The sequence below is a fragment of the Heterodontus francisci genome, chromosome 16, assembly GCF_036365525.1.
Source record: "Heterodontus francisci isolate sHetFra1 chromosome 16, sHetFra1.hap1, whole genome shotgun sequence".
Lineage (NCBI taxonomy): Eukaryota > Metazoa > Chordata > Chondrichthyes > Heterodontiformes > Heterodontidae > Heterodontus > Heterodontus francisci.
Genome location: NC_090386.1, coordinates 89,817,056 through 89,831,467, shown reverse-complemented (window position 1 = coordinate 89,831,467; position 14,412 = coordinate 89,817,056). Strand labels below are relative to the sequence as shown.

The following is a 14,412-nucleotide window of genomic DNA, read 5'->3' as shown; positions in this document are numbered from 1 at the left end:
TTTTCATGTAATTATATTATAAATTGTATTTATTAACTGTGTACATTCAATTGAGTGAGGAAACATGATAACATGAAATATATTGATAATTTCATTAGTTCCCTTTCTGCTCCTTGTTTTATTGGTAACTGTTAGCTGAGATGATGACCGTCACGTACGCCAGCTCATCAGTAGGGGTGTTGCTTTGGCCTAATTCCTTATTTTTTTTGCTCATGCCAAAAACACAAGGCCCGTTCACATGAATTAAAACGTGACCTCGTGCAAAAAGTAACTGGGATAGGAAGCTGCAGGATGAATAATGAACATATTTTCTCCACTGAGAAATGTAGTAATGAAACAGGCTACACACAGTACCTTCTGACCTCTTCCAAATCAGCACAAATGACAATAGGGACCTACCTCGGTTAAAACTACCTATAAAGTTTAAGATTAGCAAGTATAAAAACAGCAAATTTATACAGATTACAATATTTTACTTAACTTCGTAGAATCAAACAGCATAGGAGGCCATTCAGCCCATTGTGCCTGTGCTAGCTCTTTGAATAGGCTATCCGATTAGTCCCACTTCCTTGCTCTTTCCCCATAGCCCTGCAAACCTTTCCTTTTCAATTATGTATTCAATCCGCTTTTGAACATTGTAGAATTTGAGTGAAGCAATACATCCCAGATCGTAACAACTTGTTGCTTACAGTACCATTTCAAAACAACACAAGTTCCAAACTTAAAACCAATATTGGTGCTGAGAGGTTCTATGAGACAATGAAGTAGGAAATCACTAAAAATATGGCCTGTGTTAAATGGGTCCTTTTCATTGAAATCAAGATGGTGGGATAAAAGGAAGTTTTTTTTTAAATACCTTTATGATCAAATGAAACTGTCAAGTATATCAAAGACCAATGAGCCACCAGTAAAACTGGTTTGCCTATCCTAGGAGGATAATCAAACAATTAGCTTACATTCAACACCTATTTGATAGGAATAGCCCAAAAAAACCTCCATTGTTCTTCAAAGGACGCATAACTTGCTTAGCAGAGATCAAAAAGTGTATCATCTACATGAGATGTATTTTTGGTACCAATTTTAATGGTTACCGTAAAGCATTAAAAAGGAAAAATAGCACGTGCACCTTTAAGTACTAGAGTAATTGTGCTGCTTTTTGCTGTTACCTTTCTGTGCTCATGGTCGATCATAACGTTGTGTGGTTTCACATCTCTGTGCATGATTCCCATACTATGGCAATAATCCAGAGCCTGAAAACAGAGGATCACTCTTAGAACATCATCCGACCAGTGTTAGTACACTGTCTCATTAATAAATAAGACTGACAAGTGAACAAAGTACCACAAGTAACACTTACAACAAAATTAGTTAATATAAAGGTATGACTAGGCAAGAACCCTATTAAGAGCTCATGTTACCAGTAACTAATTTTAGTTGTTAAATTAAAAATATTAACAATCTGGAACAGCGACAGTAATTTAGATTGCCCCCATGTGTTTTTGCTAGAAAGGCTTATTCCCTGTCTGAAAGTTGAATATTATTGAGACAGAAAAGCTGATGTGACCGTCTTGAGCTTCTGTTACTATTGCAAGATGTTTTTGCGCAGATTTTATTTTGGTCATAAAATTGAAACCCATACAAAAGTTTTCCCTGTAGTAACTTCATTGGTATTCATACTACAGGCACAATTATAAGCAAAACTGCTCCTTACAGCAAAAACTTCCCGAACTGGCAAGCTACACATTTCACAATACTTAGACCAATTAAGGAATGGAAAGGCAAGAAGAGTTTCAGTGAAATGGTGGCACAGTAACTCAGTGCATTGTGCTAAGAAGAAAGGGTCATGGCAAGGATCCATAAGGTAGTTGATCGTGGCCTTAGTGAAGGCATTACCATAAATGAGGGCTTGAATTTCCCTATGGAGAGTAAAAAAGATTGCAACACACCCCTGGCAACTCTAGTGCACTTATTTGTGCCCATTTACAGAGCAGCAAACCATCCACATAAGCCCTTGACAGAGAATAAAAAGAATTAAGAGTTTTAAATGCCTATGGTGAGAACTAGTTCTAATGGACAATCATTCCTGTATATTGCAAAGAAAGACATTATGCCAGGATTTGGTTTTGCTGTGCAGCTCAGTTCTCATGCAGCTCAGCTAGCTCTCCCCATCTATCGCTCTCACGTTAAAAAAGAATAATTTCCAGCTTTCCAAAAAATTCATAACTCACCATGCAGCTGCGCATGGGTAAATGAGCCATGGGTTTAGGCAGTGCCTGCTGGTAATTTAATAAGATGGGAGTGCTGCACTATTGGAGGCGTCACAGTTCAGGAGAGAGATGAAACCACCTTCCCCCTCAGGTGGATGTAAAAGGCCCCATGCCATTATTTTGAAGAGGAGCAAGGGAGTTCTCAGAATCACAGAATAATAGTGCAGAAGAGGCCCTTCGGCCCATCGAGTCTGCACCGATGCATTAAAACACCTGACCTGTCTACCTAATCCCATTTGCCAGAACTTGGCCCATAGCCTTGAATGTTACGACATGCCAAGTGCTCATCCAGGTACTTTTTAAAGGATGTGAGGCAACCTGCATCTATCACCCTCTCAGGCAGGGCATTCCAGACAGTCACCACCCTCTGGGTAAAAAAGTTCTTCCTCAAGTCCCCCTTAAACCTCCCGCCCCTCACCTTAAACTTGTGACCCCTCGTAACTGACCCTTCAACTAAGGGGAACAGCTTCTCCCTATCCACCCTGTCCATGCCCCTCATAATCTTGTACACCTCAATCAGGTCACCCCTCAGTCTTCTCTGCTCCAGCGAAAACAACCCAAGCCTATCCAACCTCTCTTCATAGCTTAAATGTTCCATCCCAGGCAACATACTGGTGAATCGCCTCTGCACCCCCTCCAATGCAATCACATCCTTCCGAGAATGTGGCGATCAGAATTGCACACAGTACTCCAGCTGTGGCCTTACCAAAGTTCCGTACAACTCCAACATGACCTCCCTGCTTTTGTAATCTATGCCTTGATTGATAAAGGCAAGTGTCCCATATGCCTTTTTCACCACCCTATTAACCTGCCCTTCTGCCTTCAGAGATCTATGGACAAACAGGCCAAGGTCCCTTTGTTTCTCAGAACTTCCCAGTGTCAGGCCATTCATTGAATACTTCCGTGTCACATTACTCCTTCCAAAGTGTATCACCTCGCACTTTTCAGTGTTAAATTCCATCTGCCACTTTTCTGCCCATTTGACCATCCCGTCTATATCTTCCTGTAACCCAAGACACTCCACCTCACTGTTAACCACTCGGCCAATCTGTGTCATCCGCAAACTTACTGATCCTACCCCCCACATAGTCCCAGCACAGATCCCTGTGGTACACCACTGGACACTGGCTTCCAGTCACTAAAACAGCCATCAGTCATCACTCTCTGTCTCCTACAGCTAAGCCAATTTTGAATCCACCTCATCAAGTTAACTTGTATCCCATGTGCATTTGCTTTCTTAATAAGTCTCCCATGTGGGACCTTGTCAAAGGCTTTGCTGAAATCCATGTAAACTACATCAACTGCACTACCCTCATCTACACACCTGGTCACATGCTCAAAAAATTCAATCAAATTTGTTAGGCATGACCTCCCTCTGACAAAGCCATGCTGACTATTCCTAATCAAATTTTGCCTCTCCAAGTGGAGATAGATTCTCTCCTTCAGAATTTTCTCCAATAGTTTCCCTACCACTGACGTGAGACTCACTGGTCTGTAGTTCGCTGGCTTATCTCTACAACCTTTCTTAAATAGTGGGACAACATTAGCTGTTCTCCAGTCCTCTGGCACCTCCCCCATGGCCAGAGAGGAATTAAAAATTAGGGTCAGAGCCCCTGCAATCTCCACCCTCGCCTCCCACAGCATCCTGGGAAACAAATCGTCCGGACCTGGAGATTTGTCCACTTTTAAGCCTTCCAAAACCTCCAATACCTTGTCACTCCCTATGACAATTTGCTCAAGAACCTCACAGTCTCTCTCTCCAAGTTCTATATCTACATCCTCATTCTCTTGGGTGAAGACAGATGTGAAGTATTCATTCAACACCCTACCAATGTCCTCTGGCTCCACCCACAAATTTCTCCCTTGGTCCCTAATGGGTCCTACTCTTTCCCTGGTTATCCTCTTCCCATTGATATACTTATAGAATATCTTGGGATTTTCCCTACTTCTACCAGCCAGAGCTTTCTCATATCCCCTCTTTGCTCTCCTAATTGCTTTCTTAAGCTCCATCCTACACTTTCTGTATTCCACTAATGCTTCCATTGATTTGCTCTCCCTGTATTTGCTAAAAGCCTCTCTTTTCCTTCTCATCATACCCTGAATGTTTCTGGTCTTCCAGGGTTCTCTGGGCTTGTTGCTCCTACCTATTACCCTTGAGGGAACATGTTGGGCCTGCACCCTTCCCATTTCCTTTTTGAATGCCCCCCACTGCTCTTCTGTAGATTTCCTGACAAGTAACTCTTTCCAGTCTACCATGGCCAGATCCTGCCTTATTTTACTAAAATTCGCTCTCCCCCAATCCAAAACCTTTTTTTGGCAACTTGTCTATTTCTTTCTCCATAAGAAGCTTAAATTGTCCCATGTTATGGTCACTATCACCAAAATGCTCCCCCACCAACACATCAACCACCTACCTGTCCGGCTTCATTCCCCAGAATTAGGTCCAGCACTGTACCCTCCCTTGTTGGATCCTCTACATATTGAGCTAAAAAGTTCTCCTGTATACATTTTAAGAACTCCACTCCATCTAAGCCCTTAACACGCTGACTATCCCAATTAATTTTGGGAAAGTTGAAATCACCTAATATAATTACCCTATTAGTTTTACACACCTCTGCAAATTGCGCACATATTTGCTCCTCAATTTCCCGCTGACTATCTGGGGGGTCTATAATAAACACCTAGCAATGTGGCTGTCCCTTTTTTATTCTTAAACTCTACCCATATAGCTTCATTTGATGCCCCCTCCAAGATATCATCTCTCCTTACTGCAGCAACTGACTCCTTAACTAATATTGCAATGCCCCCTCCTCTTTTACCCCCTCCTCTGTCTCGCCCTGGTGTTCTGAAGTGAATACACTTCAAAAGGGCTTAATTGGCTATAAAATGCTTTGGGATGTCCTGAGGTCATGAAAAGCACTATATAAATCTCAGTCTTCATTTCTTCTAGAAACGTCAGTGATACAATATCTGCTGCCAGGAATGTACCAATTCTCATAAAGGAACTATTATTTCTTTTGTATAACGCTCAGATTCATGATACTTGTAAAACAACCTAATCTCACTCATTATCAGAAACATACATGCTCATTTTTTTTTAAATAACCAAACATTCTTCAACTGCAAACTAAAGTGAAATGTCCCAGGAGGAAAGGCACTCAAACATGAGGTGGCAGTTTGGTTTAGGTTGGACTCCAGGAGACTGGTATTAAGGAGTGACATTCAGCATTTAGGCTACGAAGTCAGGCTTCCTTAACCTGACAGCAGAATCAAAGGCCCAGGTTTTTTTAAAAAAAGGATGCCAGTCTCCCAAAACCCAATCCAAGCAAACGCTAATATAAACACAGCTTGTGACTGATAACCAGCAACTATGAAGGGCCAGAAACAAGGTGACCGCATGGTTTGCTTGATAGAATATTGTGCATAAATTGAATAAAAAGAAAAATCTATAAGGAACTTGAAATGCAGCAGGCTTCCTGCAGATACCCAGAATAGAATTAAACAGAAAACACAGTCTTACACAGGCTGCGTAAAGAGGAAATACAGACCTCCAGCCTCCATTCAAATTAGATTTCTGGTAATTATAAGGCAATAAAATTTGAACAGCTGATTGCAGCATTAAACATGTAGGCTAAGGGAAGCAAGACTGCACCAAAACCCATACCATGCAAGGACCATCAATCTCACTATGGAACAGTCTCAACGTCAATGATTTTCCGACTGAGCAGCACTGCACACTTGACATGCAGATCTGATGCAGGTTCTATTTTAAAATCCACATTTTAGTCTCAAGAATTTAAGCAGGATGGATTTTTTGCTGAGAAAGGAAGATTATCCCTCATGTAAGGCCACTCATTGCTGCTAGCCAGCAGTGTAGGCTGAAAACGAGAAGCAAGCTAACATACAAAAAGCGAGATGCACACCAACTCTCTTCAGCCATGCACTAGATGCATTACATCAACATGTTGGACAAAGGAGAAACAAACATGTAAATCTCTCCGAGTCAGTATACAGCAGCTCCATCGGCAAGTCGTCTGCTGTGCCTCCATGCGCAACATACGGAAACTGGGTCCCTTGCGGACTCGGGTTGAAACCTCTGAAACTCAGAGGTTTGACCCCCAGACATACCGTGTACAGGCCTACCAGCGTGTGGAAATGCCCTGGTGCTCATGAACCAAACTCCCGGCTATGGGAAAATAGCCCCAGTGCCTTGTTGATACCGCGGGAGACAATGACAAAACAAAACTAGAGTGGAGCCCAAAGGCAGACTGATGTCTAAATATGTCATCTTTCAGGCAACTCCTGCAACCAAGCCGGTGCCAAATGTAGTGCTGTGCATTCCTTTGGATCTGATTAGGGAGGTCAAGAGAGGGACCCTGATGTTTCGGCAGCCTAGGGTTGCCATACATTTTGCCCAGGTTTGTGCCCTGGTGCCAGGGTTGGACTCCTGAGCCATACCAGGCCATGTTTAGCACAAAGTCGATCACCAAGACACAAACCATCTTCTCACAAGACAGATCCACACTATTGCATGTATGAATCCATCAGATTATGTCACTCTGTTTTAAAGCAAACGTGGAGATCTGCTCCTGTAGGTTTGCACTCGCAAGAAATTTGCCCCACTGGAGCCCAACCAACAGGGCCGAGTACCCAATCAAATAATATGGGTTAGTCTCCAACAGCATACATACAGATCTCACTTTATTTTTATTTGTTTAGAGATATAGCACTGAAACAGGCCCTTCGGCCCACCGTCTGTGCCGACCAACAACCACCCATTTATACTAATCCTACATTAATCCCATATTCCCTACCACATCCCCACCATTCTCCTACCACCTACCTACACAAGGGGCAATTTACAATGGCCAATTTACCTATCAACCTGCAAGTCTTTGGCGGTGGGAGGAAACCGGAGCACCCGGCAGAAACCCACGCAGTCACAGGGAGAACTTGCAAACTCCGCACAGGCAGTACCCAGAACTGAACCCGGGTTGCTGGAGCTGTGAGGCTGCGGTGCTAACCACTGCGCCGCACAACTTCTCAGGCAGAAACCCTTCTCAGGCAGAAACCTTTTATAGTCGAGCAAAAGCACAATGCGGTAAACATGGTGGCATTACTCCTTTGCAGTCTTTACATATTAATGGTCAGCTATTACAAGGATGCCCAAAAAAGCAGCCATAGAACAGGAAAATTTTAAAAAAATGAGCCACATGGTTTTCTACCAAAATAATGTTAACAGTGAAGAACATCCATTTTGTAAGTCTTTGGAACAAATCTTAAGGAATGAAAAATCCAGAGGGAAAAATGAGAATGCTTTTGCCAGAGCTATGATGATCTGCAATGCACTACTGGAAAGGGTGGTAGAACTTTCAAAAGGGAATTGGATATATACTCGCAAAGGAGAATTTTGCAGGGTACTGGGAAAAGAACAGCAGAATGGGACTAATTGGACATCTTCCAAATAACTGAGATACAATGGGCCGAATGGCCTTCTGTGCAGTATGATTCTAAGTGATAATTAGCAAGTCTGGTGGTACATAGTGTGGAGGTGTGGAAGAGTTGAAAGCCAGGAGATAGGGCAGGTGGATCGCCAAGAGATAGTCTACCTCTTAGTCATTCTTGAAATTGTTCAGGTTCAGCTGGTGGCATCTGAATGACTCTAATCATTGCTCCACTTACCACCAAAGGAACCTTTTCCATCAAAGGGCATCAGCAAAAAAAACAACTCTACAGTCTAAAGGTAACACTGAACAATGCAGCTGTAGACCATGCACCTGTGTCTAAGGCATTTACCAGAGTTTGCTGTTCAAGTGAGACGATCAGTGCTAGGCCATCACCCAAGGGTGTTAACCTGGAAGACTAGGATGGGTTGTCAAATGTTCTCAGCCATGTTACCGCAAGCAACGCCATTCTGGTAACTAACCACAATCTGCAGAGCTGATGTAGTAGTGTTTGGCAACTCCAGCATGGCCCAAGCGTAGGCAGAAACAAGCTGCCTCCTCAGATGCAGTATGGTGAAGTCTACGGCCTGTTGCTGTGCAGAATTGGGATTTAGACTCATTTTCCTTGGATGGGAGGCACCCAACAGAGTAGGGTCATCATTAGATTCCGCAACAGAGCGTAGTGAAGTAGTGGTGCCACTCGGGGAAGTTGGATCACAGCTGACTGACTTACTGTTTATACAGTACTTATTGCTTCAAATCTTTTTCCTGGAGTACGAGAGATTCAACGAAGCCAATTCCAGCAGGTATTGGCAGAGAACCTGACTAAGTCTAGCAAGTCAAGACATGTTTTGAAGACAGTCACTGCCATCCACACTAAATCCATTTGATACAATTATAAAACTCTTTTTTTGAATACAGGATGACAGCATGGTGCCAGTCGGTATCATGAGCTTTAAGACTTCTTAAATCACTTGAAACTGTATCAGCCAGCATCAAGTGGTACAACATGCATTAGCCAGGGCCGTGGTTAGTAGAGATGACGGAGTTGGAAAAATGTGCGTCAATCAGTATACAGTTGCCAATGGTAAAAAGGAAGATCCAGAATTGTTTCTTTTTAAATGCTTTTGATTAATGTAAAAACCAAGATCAACAGTCTATCTGCAAAAAAATGACAAAGCAAGAGAACAACTGGAACAAATACAAGTGTCAAATTCGAACTGCAAACCAAAGAATACTTGGGTGTAGTGAACAGTTTTTTTTTGATTCATTTGTGCAATGTGGGTGACGCTGGCTAGGCCAACATTTATTGCCCATCCCTAATTGCCCTTGAACTGAGTGTTTGCTAGGCGATTTCAGGCAGTATTTTTCTTTTAGAGTCAACCACATTGCTGTGGATCTGGAGTCACATGTAGGCCAGACCAGGTTAGGATGGCAGATTTCCTACCCTGAAGGAAGGACGTTAGTGAACCAGATGGGTTTTTTACAAAAATCAACAATGGTTTTATGGTCACCATTAGACTAGCTTTTTAATTCCACATTTACTAATTGAATTCACATTTCACCACCCGCCATGGTGGGATTTGAACCCATGTCCCCCCAATTAGCCTGAACTCTGGATTACTAGTCTAGTGACATTACCACGACACCACTGCCTCCCCTTTCAAATCAAAGTATACTTGTTTTTTTACTTCCCAGCTAGGGGAGAACAAACTCTCCAGCATGAGCAGAGGGCTTTTATATGGTACAAGAGAATGGGTATTGAAACGAGTTGGACTCACCCAATGTCAAAATTGTAGTGTGGCTGTTGTCTATCATGCAGTTCCCCCGCCCGAACCACCCACCTCCAAAGTTAATCAACAGGCTCAAATCCAGTGGTGCGTGAGGGGATGTAGTAAATGCTAAATTGTTTACCGAAGTTAATCTTTTTCCCAATTCTCAGAGATAGTAATATACAGAAGATAAGCACTTCGAAATTAATGGCAGTTACAGTCAGAACCATACCGCTCGATCTTTGATTTTTTTCCAGTCCAATAGATAAGTAGCACACTGCTTTTTAAGCGCAAATAAAAAGCATTTAGGTTTCGTTCACAGTGGGTATCTTAAAATGGCTCCCATACCACATCACTGCTTTAACACCAGGGTGAAAACAGTACTCCGAAAACAGAGCATTGCACACAAGCTTACATTACAAGCAGGACTCCACTCTCTCAGTGGCTATTTCATAATGTTAGGAGAGCAGGCATTATTATTTGCTTTCTCCTAACATTAAAAAGGTTTCGGTAAGTTTACAAAGTGCTTAGAAGGACCAATGGACCACACAAGCACTTCAGCCCAGTTTCACATAGCACTGGAGGAGGTCTCACCACTTTGCTGCAGAATGTTCGAGGTAGGTCAGGACATAACCCAGGAATTATGCTGCCATTGGTGATAGGCTGGGCACTTCATAACAACTACAAATGCACAACTATATGCTTTACGCCTGGCTAAAATAGTTTACATCTCTGTGTAAAGAAAATGAACAGGAACGGCAGAGTGATTAGAACAAAGAACAGTACAGCACAGGAACAGGCCATTCAGCCCTCCAAGCCTGCGCCGATCTTGATGCCTGCCTAAACTAAAAACCTTCTGCACTTCCGGAGACCGTATCCCTCTATTCCCATCCTATTCATGTATTTGTCAAGATGCCTCTTAAAACGTCATTATCGTACCTGCTTCCACCACCTCCCCCGGCAGCAAGTTCCAGGCACTCACCACCCTCTGTGTAAAGAACTTGCCTCGCACATCCCCTCTAATCTTTGCCCCTCTCACCTTAAACCTCCGTCCCCGAGTAACTGACTCTTCCACCCTGGGAAAAAGCTTCTGACTATCCACTCTGTCCATGCCGCTCATAACTTTGTAAACCTCTATCATGTCACCCCTCCACCTCCGTCGTTCCAGTGAAAACAATCCGAGTTTATCCAACCTCTCCTCATAGCTAATGCCCTCCAGACCAGGCAACATCCTGGTAAACCTCTTCTGTACCCTCTCCAAAGCGTCCACGTCCTTCTGGTAGTGTGGCGACCAGAATTGCACGCAATATTCTAGGTGTGACCTAACTAAAGTTCTGTACAGCTGCAGCATGACTTGCCAATTTTTATACTCTATGCCCCGACCGACGAAGGCAAGCATGCCGTATTAGGAGTCAATAATCTAAATCAAGACTCAGATTACTGATTGCTCAAGATGAAATTTGAGAAGTTGACATCTGTCACCTGAATTTGCAGATTACAATCGAAGGACTCACTGGTTAAAATCATTTGATTAATTTAAATGTGAATCAATTTTAGCATCTGTACTCTATATGTCCCTGAACATTATGACACTGGTACCATTACATCAGATTCATCAGAAACAGCAGTAAATCCATGGCCCATATAGTACAGCTTTTCCTGGCAATCAATACTTGATTCTTCAATAAACCTGCAGTAATGACATTACAATTATCAGTATTCTTGCAAGATCTGCTCCTAAATAACTTGCAAGCCACAGCCAGCACAAATACTGATGCAAACGCCATAAAAAAACACCTCCATAAAATTGGGGATAGCCTAGGCTGTTGATACCAATTCTGGCACCCTGTCTACTGCTCTAAGCCATCAAAGGAGCTCATTTGTGTTCTGGGATATTGACCATGAGCAGCCCTCATTAGATATTGCCCTGTACAGATTCTATTTACTGTACAATACTAAGTATTTTTACTTGTAAAACTAAGTTCTAAAAATGTTTCAACATACCTTCAAAATCTCATACATGTAGAACCGTATATCATAATCTGTTAAGGTCTGGTACAGCTGCTGTAGGGAATACATATAAGAAAAGTTTAACAATATTTTCAAAGCTAGGATTGTTTTAGTGAAAATAAAATGCACCAAGTCTTATGCAGAGTAATGAAATGCATGTTGTATTTCTTCTCCTTAGCGAACATACGTCCAAATACACATTAATTGTGAAGAGAAAAAAAACATATTGAAATAAACTGAATCCTTTAAAGGGCATCACCATGCTGCATTGTGATGGTTGGATGGATATTCATGTTTTCACTAAGCTAGTTCACAATGTCAGTTGTGACATTAACAACCTATCTATCTGTAGATTAATTATGTCTTTCAGATACATCTTAAAGCGCTTCATACAAACTATGATATAAAACCAAAAAGTTCTGGAAAAACTCAGCAGGTCTGGGAGCATCTGTGGAGAGAGAAGCAAAGTTAACGGTTCAGGTCAGTGACCTTTCATCAGAACTGGCAAAGGTTTTAAGCAAATAAAGTGGAGGTGGGGCAAAAGAGAACAAATGGGAAGGTGTTGATACGACGGAGGGTCACAGAGAATAACTGACAAGGAGGTCATGGGGCAAAGACAAACAGTATGTTAACGGTATGGTGAAATACAAAGCGCTAGTGTAGAGAGGGTGTTAAATGACAAAATAATGAAAGCCCTAGCCAAAAGCAAAACATGAATAAAAAAGTGCGAAGGCACGTGGTAAAAAAAGTTTAATTATGAGACAAATTAAAATAAAAATGAAATAAAAAATACAAGTAAAACTAAAAAAAGGGGTAAAACTAAAAAAAAAAAGGGGGGGCCAGTCATGCTCTGAAATTACTGAACTCAATGTTCAGTCCGGTAGGCTGTAGCACGCCTAATTGGTAAATGAGGTGCTGTTCCTCGAGTTTGCGTTGGTGTCCACTGGAACACTGCAGCAATCCCAGGACAGAGATGTGGGCATGAGAGCAGGGAGGGTGGGGGGTGGGGGGAAGTGTTGAAATGGCAAGCGACAGGAAGCTCAGGGGAATGTTTTCGGACTGAGCGGAGGTGTTCCAGAAAGCAGTCACCCAATCAGCATTTGGTCTCCCCAATGTAGAGGAGACCGAATTGTGAGTAGTGAATATAGTATACTGGATTGAAAGTAGTTCAAGTAAATCGCTTCTTCCCCTTGGCCAGTTGTGATGAAAGGTCACTGACCTGAAACATCAACTTTGCTTCTCTCTCCACAGATGCTGCCTGAACTGAATATTTCCAGCACTTATTGGTTTTATTTCAGACTTTCAGCATCTGCAGTATTTTACTTTTATCATACAAACTATGAATTTCATTGAAGGGCAGTGACTGTTAATGCAGTCAAATTTGACTGAGGGAATATCTATGCAGAGATCAAGCACTTCCTTAAGAGCAAAACCTGTCACCATGTTCACTCTGACATCTCCCAGAAGACAGTTGACAGTGCAGCGTGGCCAGTGACATGCGACGAATTGTCTGCCTTCACAGTCAGAAAAAAGGGACATAGGTGCAAAGAACATCCTTAGAAAAACATGGAAACATTAACTGGCAAAAAGGTGGGTTCAAAAATAAAACATTTTAAGAAAGACTGACTTGTATTTATATAGTGCTTTTTTACGACCACCAGACGTCTCACAGCCAATAGAGTACTTCTAAAGTGTAGTCACTGTTGTAGTATAGGAAACATGACAGCTAATTTGCAAGTTCCTACAAACATCAATGTGACAATGATCAGATAATCTATTTTTGTGATGTTGATGGAGGGATATATATTGGGCAGGATACCAAGGCTAACTCCCCTGCTCTTCAAAATGGTACCATGGGATCTTTTACGTCCACCTGAGGGGGCAGAGAGGGCCTCTGTTTAAAATCTCATCCAAAAGATGGCACCTCCGGCAGTGCAGCACGCCCTCGGTACCACACGGGAGTGTTAGCCTTGATTTTTTGTGCTCAAGTCCTGGAGTGGGACTTGAACATAGAACCTTGTGACTCAGAGGCGAGAGTGTTAGCAACTAAGCCACAACTGATACTTTGGCTTTACCACGAATGTGGTTTTAGAATGGCTGTGAGAAAACAGAACAATTTCAGACTTTATTGGAATCAGGTTAGTTTTAAGCCTTTAAAGAGGAAGGGTGAAGAGGCCAAGTGGTTTAGGCAGAGAATTCCACAGCGTATGGCTGAGACAGCTAAAAGCACAGAAAACAATGGAGGGGCAATGGGGTGCATGCACAAAAGGCTAGAGTTAGATTTAATCGACAGGGATGCTTGCAGGGCTAGAGGTGGTTGGATGTGGAGGGATTACGCTATGAGGATGCGCAAATTTTAAATTGATTTTACTGGAAACAAGACAAATGGAGGACTGAAGGCTAAGCAAGTGGGATCTGGGAAGTGCAGCTATAAGTGATTTGAGTGAGTTTTCTTTTTCCCAGGGACAGAAGGAAATGGGGTTGTAAAGAGGCGGGGTGATGTAGATGGTGAGGGATTGGCTTGATGTGACCTTGCCTGTGATGGAGACCACAGAAGTAATGGTGTTGTGGGAGCTGGCACTGTCGAGATAGTAGCCTTAAATATGGGTAGGAGGTTTAAAAGGGAGAGGTATAGAGGGGACAGGAAGTTAGTGAATTCAGAGGAGAGAGGACAAGGTGGCCTGAGATAAGGACTGAAATCACTTGGGGCAGTAGACAGGAGAGGGTGAGAGGGGTGGAACAAGATAAGGTGCTCAAAGATGGAGAAACAAACAGAGCAGCAGGAGACCAAGATGTGACTGGGTGATAAGGGCCACACACTGCCACAGCAGTAGCTTGGGTAGGTAGGCACTGTGACCTATTGACAGGGGTAGCCATCCATGAAGACAAATTTCAGTCAAAGCCTGGATGTCAATGCAA

General features: G+C 42.6%; 1 protein-coding gene across 3 annotated transcripts in view; it reads right to left on the bottom strand.

Moving 5' to 3' along the window:
• LOC137378351 (casein kinase II subunit alpha) overlaps nucleotides 1-14,412 on the bottom strand; it is a 99,890-nt gene that overhangs the window by 23,722 nt on the left and 61,756 nt on the right. For 2 of the 3 annotated variants that reach the window (XM_068048614.1, XM_068048615.1), the window contains 2 exons: nucleotides 11,488-11,547; nucleotides 1,167-1,250 (listed from right to left, as the gene is read on the bottom strand). In XM_068048614.1, coding sequence (XP_067904715.1) covers nucleotides 1,167-1,250; nucleotides 11,488-11,547 — 144 coding nt within the window. The remainder of the gene's footprint in view (nucleotides 1-1,166; nucleotides 1,251-11,487; nucleotides 11,548-14,412) is intronic. The other variant, XM_068048616.1, reaches the window with a different exon arrangement.